Below are 27,470 nucleotides of genomic sequence, written 5' to 3'. Positions count from 1 at the left end.
AAAAAACAGAAACAGACTCACAGACATAGAAAACTAACTTATGGTTACCAAAGGGGATAGGGAGGAGGGAATGACAAATTAGGAGTGTGGGCTTAACAGATACACACTATTATACATACAATAGATAAGCAAGAAGGACTTACTGTATATTAAAGGGTATTATATTCAATATCTTGTAATAATGTATAATGGAATATAATCTGAAAAAATCTGAATCACTTTGCTGTACACCTGAAACTAACACAATATTGTAAATCATCTATACTTCAATTAAAAAAAAAAAGGTCCCATTAGTGGTTGTCAGGGGAGAAAAGATATGAAGAAAATTATCACATGTATAGATTTCTTATTTGTGTTTCTAAGGGCAGTTCTGAAGATTAATTCATTTCTAATTTGAAGGCATGTATTATGGAGCATATTTTTCATGTTGAAGTTAAAACAAAGATTATTAATTTTTAAAAATTATTTTATATTTACATTGAATGCATTTATAGTTTCTAGAAAAACTCGCATTTGTTTTTTTAATTTGGCATTCTTTTTAAATTACTTTTTTTCACTGGTGAGAATTGTTAATTATCCAGATGAACACAATATTGTTTAAAAAATATTGTTTGGAAAATACTGTGGTACTCATAAATAAGACTGAGTAATTCAGCTAAAGGGTCTTAGGCATTGGTAAGAAAATACTTCAGTTTAATTTTAAATAACTTCTATTCCTATTGTTTGAAGTTTTATGATATTTTCCTATGCACTATCTAATCTCCTGTTAATCCCTTCTAATGTGTTTTTCATTTCAGATACTAAATTTTTCACCTCTAGAAGTTCTTACATTTTTTACATATTCCATTTGTTTGTTATAGTCATGTTTTCCTTTAAAATCTTGAGTATATTTTTAATATTTATAATAGGCATTTAAGGTCCTTGAATTTCCTGATTTCATTATATGAGTCATTGATATTTCTCTACATTATGGATCATATATTTCTTATTTGCATGCCTGGTGATTTTTGATTGGATTCTGGATAGTGTGAATTTTATGTGTGTTTGATGATTGTTGTATTCCTTTAAAAATGTTGGACTTTTTCTTGAATGCAGTTACTTGTAGTTCAGTTTGATCTTTTTGAGACATTGTTAGCATAGATACAGGGAAGCATTTCTTCCCGTGTAAGGTGAATTTAGTTCCACTATTAAGACATGGCCCTTGTGGGAACTCTGTCTTATCTTCTGTAGATTACAAGGTCTTTCCTCTCCAACTGATGGTAACATGAACTATTTTTAGTCCTCTGTCACCTCTAGAAATAGTTTATTGCTTTCCAGTGATTCTCTCCCTTGCTTGGAGTACTTTCCTCTCAGTCATGGACAGATCAGTTTTCAAACAAGAGCCCTCTGCCATCCTCTCAGTGCAGCTCTATCCTCCAGTATTTTGCCTCACAAATTCTATGTACCTTGGCTTTCCTGAACTCCAGTCTGTGTCTACTCCACTTAATGAGACCCTGCCCTGAGTTCTGTTTGGGTTTCCCTTCCTTCACTGTAGCTTGGAAACTGCTTTTAGATGGTGACCTGCAGCAATCATAAGCTTACCTCATTAGTTTCCTTCCTTAAGGGATCACTGTCCTTTGCTATCTGTGTCCAGTGTCTGAAAATATTCTGTATGTTTTGTACAGTTTTTAAGTTTTTTAAGGCAGCAGGGTAATTTTCGGTGTTTGTATCTCTCTATGGTTGGAAGCAAAATTTAACTCAGCTTTATATGCTGAGGAATGACCCCCAAAATTCAGACAATTTAAAATACATAATGCATTGTGAACAGATAGTAACTTAATATACAATTGAAATTATGCCAAGAAAGGAGGTTTTTAAAAAATCTGATTAGCTTAATTTTATTCACATTGCAAGTTAAATTTTCCACTAAATTACCAGATATAAAAAATTCAACAAATTTTATTGTTGTATTCAGAGTTTCAGATAGCCCTCTTACAGTAAAGTTGATTGACTGATGTAAATAATGATGTCTGTACTTGGAAATTCTTAGTGGTTAAAAATTTGTGGCAAAACAACTATATTTAACCTTGAGGGTATACAACTTACTTCTTATTACTTGAGTTGTTATATTCTTAACACTTCTTCAGTTTTAGACTTGAAGAGCAATGTAAGAGCCTGCTGAAATGCTTAGGATAGTATAGGATGAGGTGAGATTAAAGTTGACTGAGACTGAGTAGAATTGTAATTAAAGGAATTAAGAACTACTACCAGAAGTTGAGAGACGTTTTAGTAAAGATTTCTGTTACTGTAAGTGTTGTAATTAATAACTATTCACAGATTGTAATCTTTAGTCATTTAAATAATAAATTTGTTTTCTTTAGATATTAACTCATAGGTTCCCAAATTGTCTCAGTTCATAGTGCCCTAATTATCTCAGTAATATTTTCATGGCACTTCAATTTAAGGAGAAGTACCTGAGAGTTCTATCAACCAAGTATGTATGTCCTAACAATTTAATAATCATCAAAAATATACATATAAATTAAAAATGTTTTAATTTAATTCTTTAATAGCCATTATTATTTGTTACAGGATGTGTGAGACTGTTGGGTACTAGACAAATTTCTCAAACCTCGGGTTCAGATTGGACACTACCACCCTCATTTCTTGTTTCACTATGCTTTTTGCTCTCACCTTGATTTTTATCACAGCAGTTGTCAAAAACCCAACTTCATAAGGACATGACGCCATGAAAGGAATGTAGTGCAATATGATATTGAAACTCTGAACTTACTTTAGCTAGTAGTTGGTGCAGTGTCCAACAGATGTTAAGTACTGCTGTGTTTCCCCTGTTTAAAATATCCAAAAGAACCCCTGTGTGTTTGCTACAGCACCCCTGGGAGCCTTGACACACATTCTGTGTGCTAGAATTAAATCATTCTCTTTTACTTAAAACATTTTTATTTATTTATTTATTTTATTTTGGCTGCGTTGGGTCTTCGTTGCTGTGCATGGAATTTCTCTGCTTGCAGTGAGTGGGGGCTACTCTTCGTTGCAGTGCGCAGTCTTCTCATTGAGGTGGCTTCTCTTGTTGCAGAGCACGGGCTCTAAGCGTGCAGGCTTCAGTAGTTGTGGCTCGCAGGCTCTAGAGTGCAGGCTCAGTAGTTGTGGCACATGGGCTTAGTTGCTCTGTGGCATGTGGATTCTTCCTGGACCAGGGATCAAACCCACCTCCCCTGAATTGGCAGGCAGATTGTTAACCACTGCGCTACCAGGGGAGTCCCTTGTCTAATGTTTATTTCTGTTTTGTTTGGAATTCCAGCATGATTAGTTCCTAACTAATTTTTCTATTTCAAAATGTAGAACCCTTTTTGATCTTTTGTGATTAACAAAGTTTCTTAAGAAAGTGATTTAATAATGGTGAAATAAAGGAATAGTGTTTTTGGCATTTTTCCTTGGTGGAAAAGTATTTACAGCAGAGACTTCATAGAAAAATGTTTGAATACGTTGGTTTTGTTTATAAAAACCTGGAATACAAAGAGAAATAGTGAATAAATAAAATATTAAAACATAAGAATAAATGGGATTAAAATGAGATACATTATTACTGTACAAGCTAGTGTGAATAAATAGAAAAGAAAAATATGAATTTTATTACAGGGAGGTTTAAGAGAAAATAATTAAAACTATTGATGCTGTTATTGGGTTTCATAGTATCAATTATTGTCTTGTAATAGACAAAGGATATTCTTGGTTAATCCTTAAAGGTAACTTCCCACTGAACTGAACTGTACTATGATTCAAATGATTTTTTTAAATGATGTATTTATAAGGAAGTATATTTTGAACTATGTGGAAAGTATTATTTTTGTGTACTATTATTATAAGTATATATTTTCAGTTACATGTGTTTGTAGTTTAATACATCATAGAACAACCATAATGATAATAGTGTATGTTTATTGAGTGGGCCACACACAGTTATTAGTGCTTTCCATGTATTGACTAAATTCCTACAATAGTCCTATGAGATAGACTCTATTATTATTCTCATTATATAGATCAAGGAAATGAACCACAGAGAGGTTAAGTAATTTGCCCAAGCTTATAGAGGTAATGAGTGGTGGAATCAAAGTTTGAAATCAGGCAGTATGGTTCCAGAATTTCTGTTTTTATCCACTCCCCAAAGAGAGAATTAGCTTTCACCTGAGTGTTAACAAAGAAAATGTTGTCGCTTAGGAAAAAAGAAAACAAGTGAATGTGATCTAAATTTATTTTAAGATCCTAGACTTTAAAGTCTTTTATAAGTAGATTAGTTCAGGGAAAAGGAGCCAACCACAATGCCTTTAAACTTTAAGAAATAAAATAAATATATTACTTAGTCATATTTTATTTTATTTAAGATTAAATTAGGAATCTTAAATTCAGGACTAAAATTTGAATATGTTTCATGTTGAATTCAAGGAATTGGATTTTAACGAGTAACTACTAGAAGGTAGATCTGTTGCAGAGGTCATACTAACGATTTGGGGGGAGAGTATAACCATGCCTAATCATAATTTTGAACTATAGTACTGCTAGAAATGAAAGATACTTGGTTTATTGGGCCAGCAATATGACATTTTCCTTGTATCCTTTGCTTCTTAATGAAGACTATTGTTTCTTCCTTTTAAAATATACTTTCATCTCAGCACAAAATACCAAAGCATTCAATTTATATGTATGTTTTTATTGTCTTTAGTCTTCTTGAAATTTCTGTATTTTTTATGAGTTTTTAAGTTCTAGATTTATATAGATTGTGGTATAGTTTGTGTACCTAATGGTGCTTATAAATACTTTTTATTTAATTCAGAATTATTACCTGAATGCCTAATATGCGCTCAGCATTCTGCTTATTATGTGAGGGGAGAGAGGGTCAGGGGAAGAAAAAACAGTGTTTCTCAGGAATCTGGTTGTGGTAAAACATGTAATAATTATTTTAGAGATATCTTCCCTGACCTCCTTTATTAACTAAACAAACTCTCTTTCCTGCATTTATTCTGTCTCAACATCTTGTTTGTTTCATTTGTCATGCTTGTTAAATTAAAAGATGACTTTTTCTGTGATTAAAGATTTGTTTTTCACCCATGAATTGTGAGTGATTCACCCATGAATAGATTCACCCATGAATCTATTAAAGATTTGTATAAAATCAGAACTTCTGGAAATCTGTTTAAGATTAAATTTTAATGTCAGGAATTTTCAAATCGACAGTCGGTAAAGATGGTCTCTCAGCTCAGGCTGTCTTAATAAAATACCATAAACTGGGTGGCTTACACAACATATATTTATTTCTCACTTTCTGAAGACTGGAAGCACAAGGTCAGGGCACCAGCATGGTCAAGTTCTGGTGAGAGTCCTTTTCTGGGTTGCAGGGTGCCAACTTCTTACATCTTCATGTGGCAAGGAGAGCTCTGGTCTCTTCATTGCCCTGTGAGGGCACCAATCCCATTCATGAGGACTCTACTCTCATAACTTAATTACTTCCCAGTTCCACACCTCCAGATACCATCATATTGGGGATTGCATTTCACCATATGAAGTTTGGGGGCACACAAACTTCCAGTCCCTAACAGATGGTTGAGAGCACAGACTTAGAAGTCATACAGATTAGAGTTTAAATTGCAAATATTTCCATGCCTTCCGTACTTAAATTCTTTAGGCCTCAGTTTCCACATCTGTTAAAAGGATTTTAAAAAGAGTTTGTTGAGGGATTGGAGAAGCATCTAGTTAAAATCTTGTCCTGTAGGAGGTACTCAAAATTGGCATCAATACTTAAAAAGTTCTCTCAAGTGGTCAAAACTTTGATCAGGGATGTGTAAGGAATGTCATATTTAATTTTAATCATTGAAGAGTTATAATAGAGAAAAGGCATTTATATCAATATTATCTTTACTGAGTTGTAGATTCATTTGTTTTAAGAGGTTTCTGAGCTGTAATTTACTCATGACCTCTATGAGATTGTGATTTATCAAGGTTTATGATGAGATTGGGGTATCTGCATTTTAAAACAGCTTCACAGGCAATTCTGACATTCCAGAAGACACTCTAAACTAGAAGGTGAATATTTTTATCTTTACGCATAAAAAAATCTGAGTCAATATTTAACAGGTGTAAAGACTGTTAGAGAAAAATTTACACATCTTTCATTGAAACTTGTTTAATATTGAACTCATATCTGTAAAGAAATTATTTTTCATGATTCTTGGTTAAGAACACAGCTATGAGCTATGGGGCTTCCCTGGTGGCGCAGTGGTTGAGAGTCTGCCTGCCGACGCAGGGGAGACGTGTTCGTGCCCCGGTCCGGGAAGATCCCACATGCCGCGGAGTGGCTAGGCCCGTGAGCCATGGCCGCTGAGCCTGCGCGTCCGGAGCCTGTGCTCCGCAACGGGAGAGGCCACAACAGTGAGAGGCCCGCGTACCGCAAAAAAAAAAAGAAAAAGAAAAAAAAAGAACACAGCTATGTAGACAGGGCCATTTGGTTTGGAACCTTGGCTCCACCACTTGCTTGTTGTATGAATTGTGGCAAAATAATTACTTTTATATGCTTTAGTTTTCTTTTTGTGAAATGAGAATAATGAGTTGTTTCGAGTTAATCAATGTGTAGTAATTTTAATCATCATCATCATCATCTCATGTTATAGTTTAAATACGTTTTATGTTTGTTTTTGGAGAGTCTTGAGAAAAGCCAGTTAGCATCTTGTAAATAATAGGCTTTCAAAAGTAACTCCTTTTTGATGTTTAATAATTCTTTAATATTAAATCTTTTACTTCTTAAAATAGTGTATACTGTACTTGAATTTGAATACTCAAATTCAAAAATGTATCTGAATCTCAAATTGAAGATGTTTAGATTTTACCAAAATTAATACTTTTTACTTTTTAATTTATATTTTCACATGAAACCTATACAGAAATTGCTTTATTTTCCTAGTTGTTTTTACATCCAAACACCTTATCTTTGTATAAATCTTGAAGACACGTTTTGCTTTCCTTTTAACATTCTATACTTATAATGTGATAGGCTTCTCAATACTTGTTTTATTTTGCTCTTCTATTTTCAAGGATTCTTTCTCTCTCTCTTTTTCTTTCTTCCTTGAAATGAAAACTCAGTCCTGAAAAATGTTAACTATAAAAAGGAATTTAAAAAGTAAGATGATTTTTAGTATCTATTGCATGTTTATTTAGGTATGCATGTTATATCCTTGAAATACTATTGTTTAAGGATTTAACCTCACAGAGGATGAGAGATTATCTCATATTTATGTTTATAGTTAAAGTTTAGGTGCTTAATAAGCAGGCTGTTCTTATAAGGTTATATTATATACTCTCATGACTGGGAAAACCTCCCTCCTGTTCCATTCCACTCCTAAACACATGGGTTGCACAGCTGCTGTATAGTTGTACACTGTCCCATGTGTATTAAGCGAACACAGCCTGCAAAAGGGTTGCATTTTGGAGCATGGTGGTAGCATGGCTGGTTGGAGACCACAGAAGTATAGCTGCCAGAGTTCTTCCATCTGGCAGCAGTGCTGCTAGGCAGCTCCACACAGGGCATAAATATATTTTTGCTGAGCACTTTTCCTGTTGCAACATCCACGAATGCCTAGGCAGCGATGTGGATGGCTGGCAAGATGGTCAAAGGGACTAACAGAAAGGTGTTTAATTGGAGCCACTCTACTGTTTAAGGTGAAAGAACATGCAATAAAGTACGAAGAAACACATTTGAACTCTTACTATACATGCAGGAAGCTTGACAAATAGTCTTTTAACTTTTAAGAAGACCTTTAAATTAAAGAATTGTGAAATTGTAGTAAAGCATAATTACTTTAAAAAATTAGTGTTTGTATGCATGGCAGAAGGTGACACAGAAATATAATTTTTGATTTTAAGAGAAGATAATTGTGATTGTCTTCATTTGATGAAAGTTTATGTCTGCTTTCATTAAAAATTCCCAGAGCATTGAACATAAGTCAACATTCCATGGAGAAGGAGGTATTATGCAACTTGCATGTGTGCATATCTGCATATCGGAGCACAAAATATTGACATGATAATTGCAGTCAAGCCTGAGTGAACAGTGGCCTGTGGGAATTCAGCTGGTGTTGTACCAACTGGATGGCTGCTCAGGACACAGTTTGAAATGCAAGGTGCAAGTTAGCACTTTATTCAGCACAGGCAGGCATCATTTAAAAATCCTTGGGGGCAACCCTGGTGATGTGCAGATGTTAAAACAGTCTGTTCTGAAGTGCTGATATTTTTGAACACTGTAAGAGACTTCTCAATTCTGGGTAAAAAATATTTACACAATTATTAAAGACATATAATACACAATCTTTTCCAATTCTTTTATGGATTTTTTAGATGAAAAATGTTGAGTATATGCAGAAGTAACTGGACATGCAGTTAAAAAAAGGAACAGGAAAATCAGGAACTAAATAGAGTCACTTAATTTCTAACTATAAAATGGAAGAGATTTTGAGTTTCAACTTTGTGTACTTAGAAATGATGTTAAATGAATAAGGATATCTGAAACAATGGTATATTATTTAGTCATGTATCAAATCTAAACTGTTATGTTCTATTAAGTTATCACTTCTTTGTTTAAACAGTTCATCAGTACTCCATAATTTTACAAATTCAGATTCAGATGTTGTAGCCTAATTCTGTTCTTTGTTCTAATTTGGAGCTACCTGATTGAATAGGGAAAAAAAGAATAATTTTTCATGTCTCAGGCTGACTCTTCTAGCACAGGTTTTGGCTTTCACCTGTAGTTTAAATATATATTTTATATTGAAAAACAAAATAGGGTAGTTAGACATTCTAGATTATGTAATAAAAATTAAGTTGTGATCTTCAGACAAAATAGATGTTCCAAGTATACTTGAACCTTTAAAATATTTTATACCAGAGGTTTTATGTGTATTAGGATCTGTTGACTTAGTAATGTGTTTTCATTCAGAATATTAAGAGTTTTTTCTATAGCTTTTTTTTACTGTGGAATAAATGTTTGAAAAATATTTGTGTTAAGTTTTCAGGTTTTTCTCTTTTTTGAGTTTTCTTATTACATTATTCATAGATAGCATTCTAGTAATTTATTATACATACTCAAAATAAGAAAATAGTTATAAAACAGTTTGTGGATAAAAGAATAAATAACTTGTAATGGTATAATTCTCATTTCCCTAAACTTCCATTTTTGTAAGTGTTACTGTTTTAGAATCCTAACGCATAGTAGAAATTGAGAATGCATTTAAATGGAAAGCCCTTAAAAAGAATAAAATGTACATTTTAATAGATTCTGTTCTTAAATGAAAGAAAATGTTAGTACAATGTTTATTTTGTGCATTAGTGTTAATTAAGAATAATCAACATCGGTGAGTTTTGCTTTTTTATTTTCTTTGTTTTCTAATTCAGACCAATATCATTGCCTCATTTATGGTTAAATGTTTCTTTTAGACTCTAATATTTCATTTTTGACATCTCATTAAAAATGGGCTCAAACCCAGAAAGTATGATCCTGTCATATTGTATAATATATGGCATGGTCTATAACACAATAAAATTTTGTTTCTTAATGATTTAGAATAATTTCTCAGATTTTTGAGTCTAGAAAAAAGGCAAGAAGTTAGCATGGTAATTCATGTGGCTAAGTACAGCAATGTTAAATGCTTAAATGGGTGGTACTCTTGGGAAAAGTGATTGGAGCTTTAAACTTGTACAAATTTGACAGCCTCTCTTCACTTCATTTTTCATCCTAAAGAAGTCTGCAGATATTCTTAGCTCACATCATTATTGCACATCAGTGGTTCTAATTAGCTAAACAGGAGTTTGTCTCAGTCATTGATCATCATCAACTTCTTGACAGTGTCTTTATTTTTAGGAACCTTTTTTTAATGTCTTTTAAATACATAGACTGTACATTAATTAAATTGACCAGATAGGTTGGTGATTTTTAAACTCAAAGCAATTTTTTTCATTGTGTTATTCCAAGTAAAAAATAGTGTATTCATATTGTAGCATTGTTTTCTCTTGGGAGCATTTTCCTGTTAAGAAAATATTAGATATTCCATACCACCAGGAGGAGCTGCTGAACAACTCTCTATATAGATTTTGAATTGTGATATTTTTTTCAACTTCAAAACTATAACATAGTAGTGAATTTTGGAATTTTTTGTTATAAAATATATCATTGAGGTGTATTTTTGAAGTTTATATTTTATATGAAGATTCATATTTCATTTATGACCTATACTTTCAGTATTATATTATTCACCTTAATCTATTGAGAAATGTGTCAGTTATTGTTATTTCAGTGACTCTCAGACTTCAGTATGTATCAGAATTTTTTGAGGCTTTGTGTCTCAGTCAGTTCGGGCTGCTATAACAGAATACCATAGACTGGGTGGCTTAAACAACAAACACTTATTTCTCATAGTTCTGGAGGCTAGGAAGTCCTATATCCAGCTGCCTGCCAACTCCATTCCTTGTGAGAGCTCTCTTGTAGACAGCTGCCTTCTTCAAGTATCCTCACATGATGGAGAGAGAGATCATCTTTCTCTCTAATCTCTGTCACTAATCCTATTCATGAGGGCCTTACCCTCATGACCTTCCAAAGGCCCTACCTCCAAATACCCTCACATTGGGGATTAAGGCTTCAACATATGGGTATGAAACTTTCAGTCCATAGCACCTTATTGTTAAGCACAGATTGCTGGGCTGTACCCTCGGAGTTTCTTCCTTCAGGGTGGGAGGAAGATGGTGCATTTCTAACAAGTTCCTAGGTGATGCTGATGCTATTTCTTTCCTGACCCACAGAGTAGCACTGGGTTAGAGTGTGAGTTGTGTACATACTTGCATCGTAGGAGATAATTGCTCTGGTACCAAGCTAATTTGGAAGCTGTAATAATGCTTTTGTTTGGGGTTTGTGGCCTATAGTCTAATTTTATCCTTATCTCATTTAAAAGGACCACCAGAATTTATTTTGACAAGAGTTGGTATTTTTTAGGCTTGTTACAAAAGAGTGGATTAGAAAGACTTTATCCTTGTAAATTAAACTAATTCCTGGGAAGTTAAAAATAGATTCATGTATATTCAGGAAGGAATTTACAGAGGAAGTTTCTGACTGGAATTAATATCTTGGCTGTCTCAACCTGGGTCTTTGTCCTTGGCTAAATCCAATCATGCCCTGCCCTTTGGGATTTGAAGTTATTTTTCTCTGGATCCATATACAGTTGACCCTTGGGCAACCAGGGGTTAATCCCTGTATAATTTATAGTTGGCCTCCATATTCTTGGTATCTCTGCATCCACAGATTCAACCAACCATGGACCCTATAGTACTGTAGTGGTTGCTGTTGACAAACATCTGCATATAAGTAGATATGCATTTCAAACTTGCCTTGTTCATGGGTCAACTTAAATGGATGTACCTTAAATGGATGTAGTATTCTTTTTCAATAGTTATGATTTTATAATGGTAAATTAAAACTTCAAGTGATATTTTGAAATTGTATGTTAGTGACAAATAAAAAAATATGTATTTTTAATATATAAAATAGTTTTATAGATCAGTAAAAATAGTAAGATATAAAATAGTAGATACATTGACAGGCAATGGCAAATTAGGGGGGAAAAGGCATTTTAATTTCTGAAAGTATGTTTAGTTTCACTGTTAATAAAAGAAGCAAATAAAAAGAAAGCCTGGTTGAAGACAGTGGATTGTGATCATGCATTAAATGTGCTGATAATGCTTGGTAAAGAGGAAATAAAATAATAAAGCAGGATAAAGTGCAAACAGTAAAAATAATAGTCATAACATGTTTGTGAAATTTCAAACGTTGTTTATTTCAACTCTCCATCTACTGTGTGCCTACATCCAGAGGGCTGACCATGGCTAGAGAAAAACATTGAACCATGATGACTGGTCTTATGTAAATTTACGACCATTAACCTCAGTGCTTAATACTGCCTGGTAGTCGTCCTGTTTTGTTTTGTTTTTTTTTTTTGGTTTTCTGGCTCATTTACTATCCCAGTATCCTAGAAGACTATTTTATGCTTACTCACTTGTCAACTTCTTTTTTAATCTTTAAAAAAAAATGTTTTTGGCCACACCATATGGTTTATGGGATTTTAGTTCCCCAACTAGGGATTGAACTCATGGCCTCAGCAGTGAGAGTGCCGAGTCCTAATCATCGGACCACCAGGGAATTCCCAACTTCTAACACTTTGTTTCTCATTCTCACTGTCAGCTGGTAGCTGTTATAAATTTGTTAAATTAATACTTGTTAAGTAGAGCACAGGGTCGTGGATGGTGAGCCATGGTTCAACAACAGACCAGAAGAGAAATTGAAATAGAAAAATTTATTACTCAAAAGTCCTGGAGGAAGTACTTGGCATGCTTCAAGGGACAACACGGGGGGATCAAGGCAGAGTGCAGACAGAGAAGGACAGACCTGGGGCAAATGCCTTTATTAAAGTTTATGGGTGGAGTACTTTCAGGTAAGTCCCACAGGGTGTCTTACCTAAGGGGCACATAAGGGAAAGGCGTTGGAAGGCAGTGGAGACTACTGAACAAGGGCTATTGGGAAAGTCATATCAGGGACTTAAATTTACTTGTGACTCTTAAAGCTGCTATCTCTAGGGCATGTGCTTGCATGAGGGACTAGAGTCAGTTTAAGTTTGCTGTTCTTTGAGTTATGCTCTTGCCTCAGTGCTTTGCACTTGTTACAGGTCCCGTGGCTTGGAAAACTCTTCTGTGAGAGCTCCATGTCTCTCACTTCCTTTGTTTAAGTCTACCCAAATACTACCTTTAAGGACAGTTATTTGTTAATTATTCAGTAGCAACGTGCAACCTTCCTTTTACTCCCCAGTTCTCTAAAGCTAGGCATCTCTTTCTCTGTTACCCTAGTTCACTGTTCTTATTATACTTATAGCCAATTAACATATTATGTATTCACTTATATATCATTTATTTTCAATATTCATAAACTAGAATGTTAATTCCATGAAGGCAACCACTTGTTTTATTTTGTTCACTGCAGTATCCCTGGTCCCTAAGAGAGTGCCTGTCATATAATGAGTGCTCAGCAAATTCTGATGGAATGTAGATATGGATTTGGGGGATGGTATTTATTTTGTTACGTACTCTTTTAGTCTGAGAACTCTATTTCTGAAACATTCTCAGCAATTATCTCCTAAAAATATTGCTTTATCTTTCATCCCACTATTATCTACTTCTAAAACTCTTTAGGCATATATTGGAGTATCCCAGTTAAAACCTACATGTCTTAACTGTGGTTTCATATTTTTCATCTCATTGTTTTTCTATGCAGTATTCTGGATAGATCCCTCATTACTATCCTCCTTTTCACTAATTCTATTTTTGCATCTATTTTGAGCTTAGCCCATTTAATTGTTTTTTGATTCGTTGATCATAATTTTTATTTTCAAGGTTCTTTTTTTAATGAAGTTCTATTTTTAAAAAATTTATTTATTTTATTTTTGGCTGCATTGGGTCTTCGTTGTTGAGGGCTTTCTCTGGTTGTGGAGAGCTGGGGCTACTCTTCATTGTGGTGCACTGGCTTCTCATTGCAGTGACTTCTCTTGTTGCAGAGTACGGGCTCTAGGCACGTGCGCTTCAGTAGTTGTGGCACGCAGGCTCAGTAGTTGTGGCTTGCGGGCTCTAGAGCGCAGGCTCAGTAGTTGTGGTGCATGAGCTTAGTTGCTCTGCGGCATGTGGGATCTTCCCGGACCAGTACTTGAACCTGTGTCCCCTGTATTGGCAGGCGGATTCTTAACCACTGCGCCACCAGGGAAGTTCCGTATTTTCAAGGTTTCTAACAGATTGTTTAGATCTACTTGTTTTTGTTTTATTTCTTGTTTTTGTTTATAATTTTTTTTTTTTTTTTTTTTTTGTGGTACACGGGCCTCTCAGTGTTGTGGCCTCTCCCATTGCAGAGCACAGGCTCTGGATGCGCAGGCTCAGCAGCCAAGGCTCACGGGCCCAGCCGCTCCGCGGCATGTGGGATCCTCCCGTACCAGGGCATGAACCGGTGTCCCCTGCATCGGCAGGCGGACTCTCAACCACTGTGCCACCAGGGAAGCCCCCTGTTTTTGTTTATAATTTTAGTCATTATTTTATGTCTTTAAAGATACTTATTTTAAAATCTTTTTCAGAGTGTTCTAATGTTTTCATTTTGTCTAGAATGATTGCTTCACATTATTGCGTTAGTGTGTGCATGTGTTGTGTTTGTGTGTAGAGCGTGTTTTTTCGTAATGTGTTTTGGATTTTTTGTTTGTGGTCAGTCACATCTTGTGTGGGAGGGTTGCTGTTATGATTCTGATCCGCCTCTTTCCCCACTACTCCTCCTCTTCTAATGCTTTTTTCTCCAGAAATTTTGTTCTTGTCACTAAATTGTCACCCTCACTGCAACCCCCCATCCTGAAATCTGTTTTATATTGGTAGTTTGGGGCTCTTAGCCAACAATACAACAGAGGATTTGCTATACTTAGTACATGAGCTGTGGGGGTGCTTTGGCTCAGCCTGTGATTGGATGCTGTATATATAAACTTTTGCCTTTATAGACTTTCATGTAAGCCTTAATTCCAGGCAAGGATGGGCAGTTTTTTCAGCCTTCTTTCAGGTGATGGGAGTTCCACCCCAGTCTCTGATTTAAACAATGGGCCTGGCTATGCTTCTACTTATTGAGCAGGACATGTTTATTCCCTGCTGTCTCCAGGAGCCAGCCTCCTTTCCACCTTAGCCTGCATCGGGATCTGGACAGCAGACAGCAGCTTCATCCCCATTCATAGCATTGTACTTCTGTTTAGTTTGTGATCCTCAGATGTGACTGTGTCTCCTTAATTTTTTTGCTTTGTGTTTTTCTATTAATACTATAATTTAGAGAATATAGAGGAGGCTCAAAGTGTGAACTTACTATGCTAACTTATTGGAAGTCTAATTTAAAATTTTTTAATGTATTATTATGCCATCTGCATCTATCTCCTTTAAGTAGTGGTGTGTTTTTGTTTTTTGTTTTTTTAATTGAAATATACTTGACAGATAATATTATATTAGTTTCAGGTGGACTACATAGTGATTTAACATTTGTATACATTATGGGATGATCATGATAAGTCTCATAATCAACTGTCCCCATGCAAAGTTATTACACTCTTACTTACCCTATTCCTTATCCTGTATGTTGCATCGGTGTGGTTTATTTATTTTATAACTGGAGGTTTGTACCTCTTAATCCAATTCACCTGTTTCCCTCCCCTCCTTCTCTGGCAACTACCCATTTGTTCTCTGTATCTATGAGTCTTCTTCTGTCTTGTTCTGTTTGTGTTTTTTTTTCTTCTTCTGTTTTTCAGATATCCCATATAAGTGAGTTCATATGGTATTTGTCTTTCTCTGTCTGACTTATTTCATTTAGCATAATTCCTCCTAGATCCATTCAAGTTGTTGTAAATGGCAAGGTTTCATTTTATTATACTTAAGAAATATGCCATTGTGTATATATACCACATCTTTATCCATTCATCTACTGATGGGCACTTAGGTTGCTTCCATACCTTGGCTATTGTACATAATGCTACAATGATCATTAGTACCCTTATATCTTTTTGAACTAGTGTTTTTGTTTTCTTTGGGTAAATACCCAGAAGTGAAATTGCTGGATCATTATGGCAGTTCTATTTTAAACTTTTTTAATTTTTTGAGGAACCTCCATCCTGTTTTTCATAGTGGCTGCACCAGTTTACATCCCCACCACCAACAGTGCACATCCTCACCAATACTTGCTATTTGTTGTCTTTTTGATGATTGCCATTCTGACAGGTGTGAGGTGGTACGTCATTGTGGTTTTAATTTGCATTTCCCTTATGATTAACGATGTTGAGCATCTTTTCATGTGTCTGTTAGTCATCTATATGTCTTCTTAGAAAAATGTCTATTCAGGTCATCTGCCTATTTTTTATCATTTTTTTTTCTTTTTGGTGTTGAGTTATATGAATTCTTTGTATATTTTGGATATTAACCCCGTATCATCAGATATACTGTTTGTAAATATCTTCTTCTATTTAGTATGCTTCCTTTTTGTTTTGTTGATTGTTTCCTTCATTGTGCAAAAGTGTTTGATTTTGATGTAGTCCCATTTTTTAATTTTGCTTTTGTTTGCCTTGCCTGAGGAGGCAGATCCAAAAATATATGCTGTAACTGATGTCAGAGAACATAGTGCCTAGGTTTTCTTCTAGCAGTTTTATGGTATCAGATCTTTTATTTAAGTCTTTAATCCATTTTGCGTTTTTTTTTTTTACGGTGTGATAAAGTGGTCCAGTTAGATTTTTTTTTTTTTGCATGTAGCTGTCCAGTTTTTCCAATACCATTTATTGAAGAGGTTGACTTTTCCCCATTGCATATTCTTTCCTCCTTTGTTATAGATTAATTGACCATATAAGCGTGGGTTTATTTTTGGGCTCTATTCTGTTCCATTGGTCTATGTGTCTGTTTTTGTGCCAGTACCATACTGTTTTGATTACTGTAGCTTTGTATTATGGTTTGAAATCAGAGAGTGTGATACCTTCAGCTTTGTTCTTCTTTCTCTAGATTGCTATGGCTATTCAGGGTTGTTTTGTGTTTCCATACAAAGTGTAGAATTATTTGTTCTAGTTTTGTGAAAAGTGCCATTGGTGTTTTGATAGGTATTACATTGTAGATTTCCTTGGGTAGTATGGTCATTTTAACAACATTGATTCTTCCAATCCAAGAACATGGTATATCTTTTCATGTATTTGGGTCACCTTAAATTTCTTTCATCAGTGGCTTATAGCTTTCATAGTATGAGTCTTCTACCTCTTTGGTTAGATTTATTCCTAGGTATTTTATTCTTTTTGATGCAATTGTAAATGGGATTTTTTCTTAATTTCCCTTTCTGATAGTTACTTGTTAGTGTATAGAAATACAACTAATTTCTGTATGTTGATTTTGTATCCTGTAACTTTTTTGAATTCATTTATTAGTTCTAATAGTTTTTTTTGTAGCTTCTTTAGGATTTTCTATAGTATCATGTCATCTGCAAACAGTGGCAGTTTTACTTTTTCCTTTCCAATTTGGATTTGTTTTATTTATTTATTTTTCTAGTCTGATTGCTGTGGCTAAGAGTTCTAATACTATTTTGAATAAAGTGCTGAGAGTAGGCATCCTTGTCTTGTTTCTGATCTTAGAGGAAATGCTTTCAACTCTTTACCTTTGAGTATTATGTTGGCTGTGGTTTTGTCATATATGGCCTTTACTATGTTGAGGTAAGTTCCCTCTATTTCCACATTCTGGAGAGTTTTTATTGTAAATAGGTGTTGAATTTTGTTAAAAGCTTTTTCTGCATGTACTGAGATGATCATATGATTTTTATTCTTCAGTTTGTTAAGGTGGTGTATCACATCGATTTGTGGGTATTGAACCAACCTTTCATCCCTGGGATAAATCCCACTTGATCATGGTGTATGATCCTTTTAATATATTGTTGAATTTGGTTTGCTAATATTTTGTTAAGGATTTTCAACAAAATATTAGCAAAAAATCCTCTAATTTTCTTTTTTTGTCTTTGTCTGGTTTTGGTATCAGGGTGATCCTGGCCTTGTGGAATGAGTTTGGAAGCATTCCTCCCTCTGAAGTTTTTTGGAATAGTTTGAGAAGCCTATGTGTTAACTCTGCTTTAAATATTTGGTAGAATCCACCTGTAAAGCTGCCTGGGCCTGGACTTTTGTTTGTGGGGAGTTTTTTGATTACTGATTGAATTCCATTACTGTTAATTGGTCTGTTTATGTTTTCTGTTTCTTCCTGATTCAGTCTTAGGAGTCTGTACATTTCTGGGAATTTGTCTGCTTCTTTTAGGTTGTCCATTTTATTGGCATATAATTGTCCACAGTAACCTTTATGATCCTTTGTATTTTTATGGTGCTGGTCTTAACTTCTCCTTTCCCATTTCTGATTTTATTTATTTGGGCTATTTCTCTTTTTTTCTTAATAAGACAGTTTTGGATGGAATGTTCTGTATATATTGATTAATTACATCTGGTCTAACGTGTCATTTAAGGCCAGTGTTTCTTTATTGATCTCTGTCTGTATGATCTGTCCATTGATATTAGTGCTGTGTTAAAATCCCCTACTGTTATTGTGTTACTGTCAGTTTCTCCCTTTATGTTTCTTAATATTATCTTTATGTATTTAGGTGCTGTTATGCTTAGTGCATGTATATTTACAATTATTATATCTTCTTGTTGGGTTGATCCCTTGATCATTATGTAGTATCCTTCCTTGTCTCTTGTTACAGTCTTTAAAGTCTATTTTGTCTGATATAAGTATTGCTACCCTAGCTTTGTTTTTGTTTTCATTTGAATGGAATTCCTTTCTCCATCCCCTCAGTTTTAGTCTGTATCTACATCTGAAGTGAGTCTTGTAGGCAGCATAGATACAGAACTTATTTTGTGTCCATTCAGCCACTCTTTGTCTTTTGATTGGAGCATTTAGTTCATTTACATTTAAAGTAATTATTTAATAGCTATGTATTTATTGCCATTTTGTTAATTGTTTGGGGATTGTTTTTGTAGGTCTTTTTTGTTCATTCTCTTCTTGTTCTTTTGTTTGCTCTCTTCCCTTATGATTTGATGACTATCTTTATGTTATGTTTGGGTTCCTTTCTCTTTTTTGTTTGTGTGTTTGGTATATGTTTTTGATTTGTGTTTACCATGAGGTTCATATATAACAACCCATATATATGTGATTAATTTAAGTTAATGATCTCTTTAAATTCAATACAGTCTAACAACCCTACATTTTTACTCCACCCATCCCCACATTTAATGTTTTTGATGTCATGTTTTACTTCTTTTTGTATTTTGTATCCTTTACATATTATAATAATTACTTAGTATGGATATAGATGATTTTACTATTTATGTCTTTTAACCTTCCTACTAGCTTTATCAGTGACTGATGTACTACCTTTACTGTATGTTTATCTTCACCAGTGAGATTTTTCTTTCATAATTTTCATATTTCTAGTTGTGGCCTTTTTTTCTGCTTATGGAAGTTCCTTTAACTTTTCTTGAAAAGCCATTTTAGTGGTGCTGAACTCTTTTAGCTTGTGCTTGTCTGTAAAACTCTATCTTTCCTTCAAATCTGAATGATAGCCTTGCCAGGTAGAGTATTCTTGGTTGTAGACTTTTTCCTTTCATCACTTTGAATATATCGTGTAACTCTCTTCTGGCCTGCAGAGTTTCTGCTGAAGAGTCAGCTGATAGCCTATGTTAGTTCCCGTGTACATAACAGGTTGCTTTTCTCTTGCTGCTTGTAAGAGTCTTTTATTTTAATTTTTGCCATTTTAATTATGATGTGTCTTGGTGTGGACCTCTTTGGGTTCATCTTTTTGGGGAGTCTATGATTCCTGGCCTTGGATGTCTGTTTCATTCCCCAGGTTAAGGAATTTTTCTGGTATTATTTCTTCAAATAAGTTCCCTGCTACTTTATCTCTCTCTTCTCCTCTGCCACCCCTATATGCAAACGTCAGTATGCTTGATGTTGTTCTAAAGGTCTCTTAAACTATTTTCCTTTTTAAAAATTCTTTTTTTCTTTTCTGCTTGGGAGAGTTCTACTACTCTGTCTTCCAGGTGCTGATCCTTTACTCTGTATCATCTGATCTACTGTTGATTTCTTCTACTGTATCTTTTATTTCAGTTATTGTATTTTTCAGCTCTTGTTTGGTTTTTCTTTATATTTTTAAACTCCTGTTGGAATTTCCACTGTGTTCATCCAGTTTTCTCCCCATTGAACCTCTTTTTGATCATTACTGAACTCTTTTTCAGGTAGATTGTTTATCTCCACTTTGTTTAGTTCTTTTTTTTCCTGAGGTTTTGTGTTATTTATTTGTTTGGAACATATTTCTCTGTCTCCTCATTTTGCCCTATTCTCTATGTTTATTTCTGTATGTTAGGTCAGTCAGTTGCATTTCCCAATTTGGAGAAGTAGCCTTATGTAGGAGACACTCCATGGGGTCCAGTAGCACACTCCCCTCTCATCACCAGAGCTATGTGCTCTAGGGGTTCTCCTTATGTTGGCAGCATGTACCCTTCTGTTGTGGTGGGGCCAACTACTGTGGATATGTTGTTAGGCAGAGCTGGCCCCTGGCCCAACTGGCTGTGAGGCTGTGCCTCATGCAGTGGCCGTAGGCCTGCTGGAGAAAAAGGTAGGTTTTCTGTGTCATTGGCTGTATGCCCAGGGGAGCCTGGGGCTGGGTCCTTGCATAGCTGTCTGTGCAGCCTTGGGTGATTTACAGCTGGTGCTAGCCCACAGGTGGGTGCCAAGTCCCCCGGTTGCTGGTAGGGTAGAGGGAGGATTCCAAAATGGTACTTGCCAGTGCTGGTGTTATTGCAGTAGAACAAGTCCCCCAAAATGGCTGCCACCAGCATCTCTGTCCCCCAGGGGGTCCCAGTTGCCTCTTGCCTCTCCAGGAGGCTATCCAAGCCCAGCAAGTGGATCTGATCCAGACTCTTTTCATACTGCTGCCTCTGCACTGGAACTTGGACTATGTGAGATTTTGTGCATGCTTTTTAAAGGCGGAATCTCTGTTTCCTGTAGCTTCCAGCTCTCCTGAACATGAGCCCCACTGGTTTTCAAAGCCAGATGTTCTGTGGTGTCATCTTCTTGGTGTAGGATATCTGGGCTGGAGAGCTTGACATGGCACTCAGATCCCTTGCTCTTTGGAGAAGACCTCTAAAATTGTGATTATGCTCCCAGTTGGGGGCCACCAATCCTGGAGTGTGGATCCTGACTATATTGTGTCTCCACCCTTCCTAACCATCTTATTGTGGTTTCTTCATGTCTTTATTTGTGGAGTATCTTTTCTGCTAGTCTTCAGTTTACTCTCATAAATAGTTGCTTCATAAGTAGTTGTAATTTTCATGTTGTCCAGGGAGGGACAGTCCAGTTCAGGGTCTTCCTACTCTGCCATCTTGGTCACCAGCAGTGGTATGCTTTTATGATTGGTGTCTCTTAATTCTAATATCCCCTGTGCTTTCTAAACTCCTTTGCTTCATCTCACTCTTTCTTAAGTAAGGGTTCTTTCTTTCTTCCCTGTATACTTTGTGATTCATGAGTGATTTAGGTACAGATTCCTATTTATTTTACCTATTTTTAAAGTTTAAAAAAATATATAACTGAGCACCCAGTACAGTTCTCCCCCATTTATTTATTTATTGGCCACATCCCCACGGCATGTGGGATGTTAGTTACCTGACCAGGGATTGAACCTGTGTGCACTGCATTGGAAGTGCAGAGTCTTAACCACTGGACCGCTAGGGAAGTCCCCCCCATTTATTTAATGTTGGTTATTAGTAAGTCTTTGGTTTTCTCTCTTTTGGGGCTTTTACTTAAAAAATGATAACTATTTCATTCTTAACATAATTGCATATATAAAGCATTTACATTAACAAGAGCATATTGACATATTCAGTAATTATTTTAAATTTATGATATAGTGGCTGTTGTAATCAAGATTAAATTGTTTTAATATGTTTTGTAATGTATCTAAATATATAAACTAAACTTTTTTTTAGTATGAAGTTGTCTTAGTTGTCAGCAGTTGTAAGTTGTTGTCACTTGCCATATGGCTTCTGATTAATTCTGAAAGAGCTGTCAACTTCCGATAATTTAATTTTCTATATTTTAATGTGAAACTCATTATCAGGATGTGAAAATTTAAAGAATTGGCTACCAATTATGACTAATAAAATTTTAATATATATATTTTTTGTTTCTAGAGAAAAACAGAAATCTGAAGCAAAAGACAGAAAAGTTTTAGAAATTCTGCAAGTCAAGGATGCTAAAATACAAGAATTGGAACAGGTTGGTGTTACAACAGAAAATACTAAATTTATAATATTTGTTCCAGGTAGTAGGTCTTTACAAATATTTAAAAATTTTTTTACAATAATGTTCATAAATAATATCAGGGTCATTATGTCAAGCTATTACTATAGTCAAGTTACTATAGTACCTTAGTCAGTTATTCTTTGTCTTCTGAATTAATAGACTATGTTATTTATACAATAAAACTCTTAAGATGATATTGTAATTTTATAGTAGTAACTATCAATCACTTTTTGTTGAAATCTGCTTTTTTTTAGCAATTATCATTCACTTCTGAAACTTAGAAATTTTAAAACGGTTTAATTTGTAGAAAAGATTTAACAACTGGGATGATTCTATTTGATCTTTTGAAAACTTGCATTTTCAAATTATGCAATTCTATAATTGTAATTATACAATTTCATATAACTATATATTTTAAATTATATGTAATTATATACTCAGTATATTATCGCTACAAAAATCCATGTGGTCATTGCTTCCAGGAATAATCTTCAAGGTATTAACATCTTAAAAATAAAGGTGAAAGAAATTTAGGAATGGCCTATATCATGATATAGTATTTAAATTCATTTTATACCCAGTAGCTCTTTATAGGCTAAATTATCTGTATTTTCTAGATTAAATGAAGGTTCTTTCTGGCACCTATGCTCTTCCGACTTCTTACTCTATTTTCCTTCCTAGCCAATTAAACAATCATGAGAACTTTCATCTAAGGTTGGTTATTGTTATTAAGTTGTTTTATTAAAGGACTAAAAATGGAAGTTAATGTAGATAAAAGATTAAACAATTTGTTCATTCTCTACATCCATATAAACTTGTTCTAAAATCAAATATAGATTCCTATATGACATATAAATTTGAAATTTATACCTTTTCCAGCATTGTATTTTCCTTATGAAAATGTCATAATTGGTGCTATAGTGATAAAATTTTAAAAATAACTTTTTAGTTTATTTTGGGAAAAAACAGTTGTATTTGCCACTCGAATATCAAACAATATCCAAATGAATTTTAAGATAGATAAATATTGCCATATGCCTTGTATATTAACTAGGCTAGTCTAAGCTGTGTAATAGATACAATGTTAAGACTTGGAAGTGGCAAACATGATTTGTACCAGCATTTCATTGAGAAAAACCAGTCATGGCCACCGCAAGATTCAGGGGATTTGGGAAAATGTAGATCCAGGATGAGCAATCTCTTCCTCAGTCACAAGTCTGTTCTGTGGGGGAGAATGGATTTTGGCACTCTTTTTGATATCCTTTGGCATTAAGTTTGCAATGCTTTAGGGAATGCTCAGTTTACCAGGTCTAGATAGTAATAGCATAACATTTAAAAAAATGTTGACTTTCTTAAATGACAATATATTTTTCCTTTGTCTTTGCTAAATTCTTTTTCTACTTCCTTTTCCTTGGGTAGATATTATTTCACTATTTACATTTTGAGTAGAATCGTTCAGCTCATAAAATATTAAATGCCCATGAGAGAAATTATTTGTTTTTTAGGCACCTAATTTGTTTTCTAGGGCCTTTAATTTCTTAGTCTAAACCATGTATACATGATTGTCACTTTCTACAGGGTATATTTTCAGTTTAATTCAACAAATTGCTGTATTAAATGTAGACATTATCTTGTGATGGTACTGTGGAAAATTCAGAGTTAAATTTCTTGCCTTTAATGATTTCTAAGTCTCTATGAGCAGTAGGGTGGGGATAAAAGTGAGGTGCAAGTAACCATATTCTGCTACATTAGATTAAGGTTCTGTGAGGGTGGGGACCCTTGTATACCCAACATCTAATATTTACCATATTGCCTGATTTATAATAGATGCTCTTTGAATATTTTTAAATGTGTGTCTTAAATTGAATAAAACCAATGTATTTTAAGTGCCATGAGAGAATCACAAGCAGAATGCTATAAAGATTTGAAGGAAGGAGAGATTAAATTCTGTGGAGAGGTCTTAAGGTATTCAAATGTTTTTTTTTTTTTTTTAAATAAATTTATTTATTTATTTTTGGCTGTGTTGGGTCTTCATTTCTGTGTGAGGGCTTTCTCTAGTTGCGGCGAGCGGGGGCCAGTCTTCATTGCGGTGTGCGGGCCTCTCACTATCGCAGTCTCTCTTGTTGCGGAGCACAGGCTCCAGACCCGCAGGCTCAGTAGTTGTGGCTCACGGGCCCAGTTGCTCTGCGGCATGTGGGATCTTCCCAGACCAGGGCTCGAACCTGTGTCCCCTGCATTAGCAGGTGGATTCTTAGCCACTGAGCCACCAGGGAAGCCCCAAATGGTTTTAATAGGTAGAGATTATAGGAGGATTTGCCCATGGTGAACATCAGGCAAAATTCTTGAAGCTGGGAGTATAGAGTATGTTTGGGTGATACTGAAATTTATTGTTTGTTTCATAGATAATATGTAGCAGTGTAGGCTGAGATAAGACAAATGTTGTATTGGACCTGTATTAAGGAAAGGCCTTGATTGTTTGAATGAAGTAGTTGGACTTACAGGCCAAAGGAATCTATCTAAGCTTTTCATTCACTTAAGTTAATTAATCTGTAATCTCTGAAAATAAAACTGATAATCCAGTATACAATTAGAAAAAGAAAAGCAGAAAGTAGAATGATCTGTAAGAAGATTATTTCATAGTATAAGAGTAATAACATGAACCTGAACTATTAGTTTTGCAAGAATTAAAGATATATAAATTAGAACCATAAGGAACTGACAGTAATTTGAAAGTGACTCCTGGTTTTCAGCCTGGAGAATCCAGGAGAGTAGTGGCGTTGTCAGAAAGAGGGTTATTATAAAGAGGTACAACTTACTGTGAGGATGACTTCTGAGCTTCTTTTAGACAATTTGTGTTTTAGTTATTGGTGGGAATTCCATTTAGAGATTTTTAAGCAAACCATTGAAAGCATGGATCCAATCCTTGGGAAGGAGTTTTTTCCTTGATATATAGATATCTAATGTTATAGTTAGAGGGAAGACTTTAAACAGAATTCTAAGAACTAGATATTTGCTGATATTATTAATGGGTGAGAGGAAGAACAAGTTTCAGTTAAAGAGATGAAAAGACTGTTCAGAGAAGTAGAAAGAGAGAAGTATAATATCATATGTCATGAATTGAGAGAGGAGAGTTTCAAAAAACAAAAGGTGGTTAATGTAAAATGTTACAAAATTCATGGGGTTTGTGAAAAAATATTAAATTCAACAATCACGAAGTTTTTAGTGATTTTTAGAAAGCAACACAAGTGGAATGGTATATGACATTTTAAGAGATCACTGAATTCTTAGAAAGTAGTGGAAACAAATGAGGAAATTTAACAGTGCAGAGAAAGAAATTTTTACATTCAAAAAATGTTAGGCAAAATATTTGAAAGTAGTGGAGAAGGAAATTAAAATACACAATACAAGAAGACTTAATTGAGTTAACAGAATTCTAGTTGAAGGTGGAGACCATGAGATCAAGAAGATAACAAGACTTAATATATTTATTCTAATTTTTTCATCTTTAGTCATTCAGATTATATCTTAATTTTCTTCTTAAACTATTATCTTTCCTCCAGCATTCTTTCAGTTAAATTTGTTATATATTTGTTCATCCTTTAACATTGCATATTTAGATGAATCTCTTGTATATACTCTTTGGTTGAACTTTGTGTCTTGACTCAATATTTACGTCTTTACCTTTTTTTTTTTTTTTTTTTTTTTTTTTTTTTTTTTTTTTTTTGTGGTACGCGGGCCTCTCACTGTTGTGGCCTCTCCCGTTGCGGAGCACAGGCTCCGGATGCGCAGGCTCAGCAGCCATGGCTCACGGGCCCAGCCGCTCCGCGGCATATGGGATCCTCCCAGACCGGGGCACGAACCCGTATCCCCTGCATCGGCAGGCGGACTCTCAACCACTGCGCCACCAGGGAGGCCCCGTCTTTACCTTTTTAAAGATAAGTTTATTCCATCTGCGTAAGATGTGATATACTTATTTGATCTTTGTTCTCTGATTGACCTTATGCTTTCTGCTTTAGTATTTTCTTTGTCTTTTTAGAATTTGCCACATACCTGTCTTCTCTTCATTTGTGTGTGTGTGTGTATATGTGCATGCACTCTTACGTTGATAATTTGGAAGGTTTAGGGTCTGTATCAGTTCTTCTAGTGATTAAGTTTATTATTTTATATATAATATTTAACACTACACTTCTTAAAATTGAAGTATAGTTGATTTACAATCTTGTTAGCTTCAGGTATATAGCAAAGTGATTCAGTTATATTTATGTGTGTATACATATATGTATATATATTCTTTTTCAGATTATTTTCCACTATAGGTTATTATAAGATATTGAATATAGTTCCCTGTGCTATACAGCAGGTCTTTGTTGTTTATCTTCTTTATATATAGTGGTGTGTAGCTGTTAATCCCAAACTCCTAATTTATCCAGCCCTCCCTTTTCCCTTTGGTAACAATGTTTGCTTTCTATGTCTGTGAGTCTGTTTCTGTGTTGTAAATAAGTTCATTTGTGTCATTCTTCTGGATTCCACATATAAGTGATATCATGTGATATTTGTCTTTGAACAGTATACATCTTGATGCTAACATATTCTAAAAAATATAGACAGTATCTCTCAACTGCATACTGTAAAAAAAAAAGAGAAAATTAGCAAATTTTTACTTATTCATCCTTTCACCTGCATTTTAAAGTGAACTTAAAGAGAGTAATTGGAGGACTTAATTTCCTGTTCTTAGCATTGTTGGTTGTATTTTTTTATACTGTCAAGATTTCCAGTGTTTATGTTTCATAACCATTTTCTCTATTATTTTCTATTATAAATTCTATAGGAAAATATCTTGTGGTACATTAGTTTTTCTCCTGCTGTATAACAAATTAAAGCCTTAAAGGAATGTACACATTTATTAAATTGCTGTGAGTCAGGAGTCTGGGCAAGTTTAGGTGGGTCCTCTGCTGATTATCTCGATTGTAATTGAGGCTTCAATTGGGTTATGTTTTCATCTGGAGGCTTAATTTGGGAAGAATTTCCTTCTAAGTTTATTCAGGTCGTTGGCAGAATCCAAGTCCTTGCAATTTTAAGACTGAAGTCCTAAACAGGAACAAAGTCTGTAATAGGATTCTCCAGAGAAACAGAACTAATTGTGTGTGTGTGTGTGTGTGTGTGTGTGTGTGTGTGTAGAGATAGATAGATAGATAAAGATATGATAGAGAGACAGAGACAGAGAGAGATTGAGAAGTTGATTTTAAGGCATTGTTTCATGTATTGATAGTTGTGAGCTGGCAAATCTAAATTCTGCATAACAAACTGGAGACCCAGGGAAGAGTTGATATTGCAGCTGAATCCAAAAGCATTCTGGAGGCAGAATTCCTTCCCCCTCAGAGGATTAGTTCTTTTTTTTAAGGTCTTAAATTTGTTGTATGAGACCCATTCACATTATGGAGGCGTTACCTGCTTTACTCAAAGTCTACTGATTTAAATGTTAATCACATCTACAAAACACTTTCACAGCAACATCTAGACTGGTG

General features: G+C 34.7%; 1 protein-coding gene across 1 annotated transcript in view; it reads left to right on the top strand.

Annotated features, from left to right (window-relative positions):
- The window catches only part of CNTLN (centlein), a gene marked incomplete at both ends in the record, with an annotated part of 349,797 nt that overhangs the window by 70,170 nt on the left and 252,157 nt on the right, over positions 1-27,470 (top strand). The window contains one exon of the mRNA XM_079706500.1: positions 21,834-21,918. Within this exon, the coding sequence (XP_079562626.1) occupies positions 21,834-21,918 (85 nt within the window). The remainder of the gene's footprint in view (positions 1-21,833; positions 21,919-27,470) is intronic.

Source organism: Hyperoodon ampullatus (assembly GCF_949752795.1).
Source record: "Hyperoodon ampullatus genome assembly, chromosome: 6".
NCBI classification, from domain to species: Eukaryota; Metazoa; Chordata; class Mammalia; order Artiodactyla; family Ziphiidae; genus Hyperoodon; species Hyperoodon ampullatus.
Note: the sequence above shows the minus strand (reverse complement) of the source record. Positions and strands in the feature narration are given on the sequence as shown.